Raw genomic sequence first — 4,948 nt, 5'->3', positions numbered from 1 at the left:
CAGCTGACCTGTACAGCGTCCGGTTCCTCTGAAAGGAATTCAGAAAAATATAACACACCATGTATTTTTCAATAAGATTCGCTAATGAACTTTAACAAGCTCAGGAATAATGAAATAAAAAAATCAGAAAACAAACGGAGATTTTTCTTAAAAATTCAAAGTGTACATTTTTAATATTGTGCCAACTTTAGATTTTCTTTATTCTTTATTTCTAAATTGACCTGATGTTTTAGTTTTTTTGGTGATGTTTATGAGAACTGCTCAGGTGCAGAAGCTCTGATGATGAAGATTAGATAAGGAAAATAAAATCACACAATGACATCATTACTGAACACCAGGTGTAGCTGATATCGCTACACCGTGATGTTTAGATCGTCAGTTCAATAAAGTATAAGTGTGTAATAACGTCCAAAATACACTACCTGTGCTGAAAGATAACTCCGCCCACACACTGGACATTTCTCCTTCAGCTTGTGGAGCTGAGTAGGTTATGGTCCTGGGTGTGTATTACCCACAATGCTCTGCACTGTAAGTTTAGGTGGAGTGAGGGTTAGTTAAGTTCACTCCAGAACACTAACTAGTGACTTAAATGTAATCACTGATTAAAAATAAAAAAACGAAGAAACTGTTTATTTAAAGAACATTTTCCCTTCACAAGCTGTATGAATACATCAGCTGTGTGTGAGGGAGAGGAGTGTGTAAGCAGAGTGTGTGTGTGTATGTGTGTGTGTGTGTGTGGAATGTTGCTGTCTCTGAGTGCTGGTCTCCAGGAGCTGGACAGTGGACCTTCAGGCTTTGGTGGTGCTTTTGACTTTTTGGATTTCCTGTTTTTAGAAACAGAATAAAGAGAGGTAAGAATACACGTCCCTGTGAAGGGCTGTTGCTTTAGAAACGATAACGTATCAGCGCGAGCACATTGATATAAACCTGTGACTATAAACTACTGTTATAGACCCTTTTTCTGACCACATCTCCATGACATCACAGCGTTAACTGGAGGCAAAAAATGTGTCTAAATATTTCTCATGCATGTCCACCTCAAGTTTAATGATTTCTCATGCAATGCTAACTTTTTAGCATGTAAGTTAGCTAACTGGTAGCTAACGACCAGACACTAGACAAAGGAACATGTTTGGGTCATCTCCCTCTCTACAGCTGCCAGAAGTGCTGGGTTTTACTATCAGACAGGTGTAGATGTCTGGTCACTCAACCGGCGGTCATCTGATCACATCGTCCATCCACTGAGTGAGCGTGTATGGGTCAGACGACCTGGTTCCATCCATTAAAGTTACATTTTTTCAAATAACATCCACAGTCCTGGACAGTGAGTGACCTAACATAGTCAGATAAATTCAGATTTTTTCCAGTCATTGTTTGATAACAATGACAACAAAACTTGATAACAACCTCTTGTAAAGCGGTCAGGGAAATCTTCCTGCCTCCACCTAAGCTCCGCCCACACAAAAAAACTCACAATGTTTACTAACAGTAAAAGGATCTATAGAGAAGGAATCAGTGTGAGGTGAAAGTTCTGACCTGCAGAAGAGCTGCTTTTAATTTCCCGTAGGCTTCATCCAGATTATCGTTAATGATGACCACATCAAACTGACCAGTCTCTTTACCTGAAACAGACAACAGAGAAAACTATATACATGCACGTGTGTGTGTCTGTGTGTGTGTGTGTGTGTGTGTGTGTCTGTGTGTGTCTGTGGGTGGGTGTGTGTGTGTGTGTGTGTGTGTGTGTTTTATCACTCACTGAACTCCATTTCGACCAGTGCAGTCTGGAGACGCTTCTGTAAACTCTCCTCATTCTCAGTCTTTCTTGCTCTTAACCTCTTCTCCTAACACACACACACACACACAAACACAGACACACAGACACACAAACAGACACACAAACAGACACACACAGACACACAGAACAGTGAAACATAAAAGAAACTCACATTAGTTACTAATCATTTAAACAAAACGTGGTCTGTTGTGTTGTTGTTTGTGTGTGTGTGTGTGTGTGTGTGTGTGTGTGTACCAGCACATCCATGGATGGAGGTTGGATGGAGATATAGATGGGGTTTAAATTGGTTTTCTTAATGCTCTTCACTCCTTGCATGTCAATGTCCAAAATGCAAATGAGATTTTGGGCCTGAACAGCCTGGACCGCAGCTTTACTGTAGGAAAACACACACACACACACACACACACACACAAAATAAATCAATAGGTTAATACTTAAATTTAACAACATCAACATTTAACACAGTGACCAAGCAAACCACCTGGCTAGGTAAAACACACACACACACACACACACACACACAACTTGTGTACCTTGTTCCGTACATGTTCCCTGAGAATTCTGCGCTCTCAATAAAATCTCCTTTAGTGATTCCTGCCTGCATTTCCTCTCTGCTGACATAATGATAATCTGTAACACACATCATAACACACTCTGTTATGTACACTGTATGTGTGTGTGTGTGTGTGTGTGCGTGTATGTGTGTGTGTGTGTGTGCGTGTGTGTATGTGTGTGTGTGTGTGTGTGTGTGCGCGTGCGTGTATGTGTGTGTGTGTGCGTGTATGTGTGTGTGTGTGTGTGTGTGCGTGTATGTGTGTGTGTGTGTGTGTGCGCGCGTGTGTGTGCGCGTGCGTGTATGTGTGTGTGTGTGTGTGTGTGCGCGTGCGTGTATGTGTGTGTGTGTGTGTGTGTGTGTGCGTGTGCGTGTGCGTGTATGTGTGTGTGTGTGTGTGTGTACCTTTTCCATTCTCCTCCCCTGGACGAGGTTTCCGTGTCGTATCTGAAAGGAGAAAAGCAAAATACACCAATAAACACCATCACCATGATGTCACACACACACACACACACACAAAGCTAGTATGACATTACGGGTGTGTCTAATAAACATTGTAGTAAGAAAAACTAAACAAAATACAAAAAGTGATGAACTGTGGTGTCTAGGGTGGAGCCCGTGTGTGTGTATATACATATGTGTGTGTGTATATATGTGTGTGTATGTGTATATGCGTGTGTGTATATATGTGTGTGTGTATGTATGTATATACAGTATCTCACAGAAGTGAGTACACCCCTGACATTTTTGTAAATATTTTATTATATCTTTTCATGAGACAACAGTGAAGAACTGCCCCTCTGCTCCAGTGTACAGTAGTGAGTGTCCAGCCTGTATAACAGTGTAAATTTACTGTCCCCTCAAAATAACTCAACACACAGCCATTAATGTCTAAACCGTTGGCAACAAAAGTGAGTACTCACTTTTGTGAGATACTGTATGTGTGTGTGTGTGTGTGTATGTGTATATATATATGTGTCTGTGTGTGTGTGCACATGTGTGTGCGTGTATGTGTGTGTGTACATATGATGTTTATTTCTTTCTACATTGTAAAACAATGCTGAAGGCGGCCGAAATCCACAATAATGTCCTTTGAACAGTTGATATTGAGATACACTATATTGCCAAAAGTATTCGCTCACCCATCCAAATAATCAGAATCAGGTGTTCCAATCACTTCCATGGCCACAGGTGTATAAAATCAAGCACCTATGCATGCAGACTGTTTTTACAAACATTTGTGAAAGAATGGGTCGCTCTCAGGAGCTCAGTGAATTCCAGCGTGGAACTGTGATAGGATGCCACCTGTGCAACAAATCCAGTCGTGAAATTTCCTCGCTCCTAAATATTCCACAGTCAACTGTCAGCTGTATTATAAGAACGTGGAAGTGTTTGGGAACGACAGCAACTCAGCCACGAAGTGGTAGGCCACGTAAACTGACGGAGCGGGGTCAGCGGATGCTGAGGCGCATAGTGCGAAGAGGTCGCCAATTTTCTGCAGAGTCAATCGCTACAGACCTCCAAACTTCATGTGGCCTTCAGATGAGCTCAAGAACAGTGCGCAGAGAGCTTCATGGAATGGGTTTCCATGGCCGAGCAGCTGCATCCAAGCCATACATCACCAAGTGCAATGCAAAGCGTCGGATGCAGTGGTGTAAAGCACGCCGCCACTGGACTCTAGAGCAGTGGAGACGCGTTCTCTGGAGTGACGAATCGCGCTTCTCCATCTGGCAATCTGATGGACGAGTCTGGGTTTGGCGGTTGCCAGGAGAACGGTACTTGTCTGACTGCATTGTGCCAAGTGTAAAGTTTGGTGGAGGGGGGATTATGGTGTGGGGTTGTTTTTCAGGAGCTGGGCTTGGCCCCTTAGTTCCAGTGAAAGGAACTCTGAATGCTTCAGCATACCAAGACATTTTGGACAATTCCATGCTCCCAACTTTGTGGGAACAGTTTGGAGCTGGCCCCTTCCTCTTCCAACATGACTGTGCACCAGTGACCAAAGCAAGGTCCATAAAGACATGGATGACAGAGTCTGGTGTGGATGAACTTGACTGGCCTGCACAGAGTCCTGACCTCAACCCGATAGAACACCTTTGGGATGAATTAGAGCGGAGACTGAGAGCCAGGCCTTCTCATCCAACATCAGTGTGTGACCTCACAAATGCGCTTCTGGAAGAATGGTCAAAAATTCCCATAAACACAATCCTAAACCTTGTGGACAGCCTTCCCAGAAGAGTTGAAGCTGTTATAGCTGCAAAGGGTGGACCGACGTCATATTGAACCCTATGGATTAGGAATGGGATGTCACTTAAGTTCATATGCGAGTCAAGGCAGGTGAGCGAATACTTTTGGCAATATAGTGTATGTCTGCTACTGACGCTCTGTAAAGCCTTCATAACGCCTCTAATCTGAGGTGCTGTTAATTGGTGATTTCTGAGGCTGGTGACTCTAAATGAACTTCTCCTCTGCAGCAGAGGTCAGTTTTGGTCTTGCTTTACTGGGATGGTCTTCATGTGAGCCAGTTTCATCATGGGGCTTGATGGGTTTTGCAAATGCACTTGACAATACTGTTCTTGCAAGAACTATTCCAGAACACCTGA

General features: G+C 43.2%; 1 protein-coding gene across 3 annotated transcripts in view; it reads right to left on the bottom strand.

Moving 5' to 3' along the window:
* LOC131356206 (guanylate kinase-like) overlaps nucleotides 1-4,948 on the bottom strand; it is a 23,867-nt gene continuing 18,919 nt past the window's right edge. For all 3 annotated transcript variants that reach the window (XM_058395123.1, XM_058395122.1, XM_058395124.1), the window contains exons 3-8: nucleotides 2,754-2,795; nucleotides 2,329-2,425; nucleotides 2,030-2,168; nucleotides 1,757-1,841; nucleotides 1,537-1,622; nucleotides 1-824 (exon numbers count right to left, since the gene is read on the bottom strand). In XM_058395123.1, the coding sequence (XP_058251106.1) occupies nucleotides 789-824; nucleotides 1,537-1,622; nucleotides 1,757-1,841; nucleotides 2,030-2,168; nucleotides 2,329-2,425; nucleotides 2,754-2,795 (485 nt within the window). In that variant the 3' untranslated portion in view covers nucleotides 1-788. The remainder of the gene's footprint in view (nucleotides 825-1,536; nucleotides 1,623-1,756; nucleotides 1,842-2,029; nucleotides 2,169-2,328; nucleotides 2,426-2,753; nucleotides 2,796-4,948) is intronic.

Source organism: Hemibagrus wyckioides, linkage group LG07, assembly GCF_019097595.1.
Source record: "Hemibagrus wyckioides isolate EC202008001 linkage group LG07, SWU_Hwy_1.0, whole genome shotgun sequence".
NCBI lineage: Eukaryota > Metazoa > Chordata > Actinopteri > Siluriformes > Bagridae > Hemibagrus > Hemibagrus wyckioides.
Note: the sequence above shows the minus strand (reverse complement) of the source record. Positions and strands in the feature narration are given on the sequence as shown.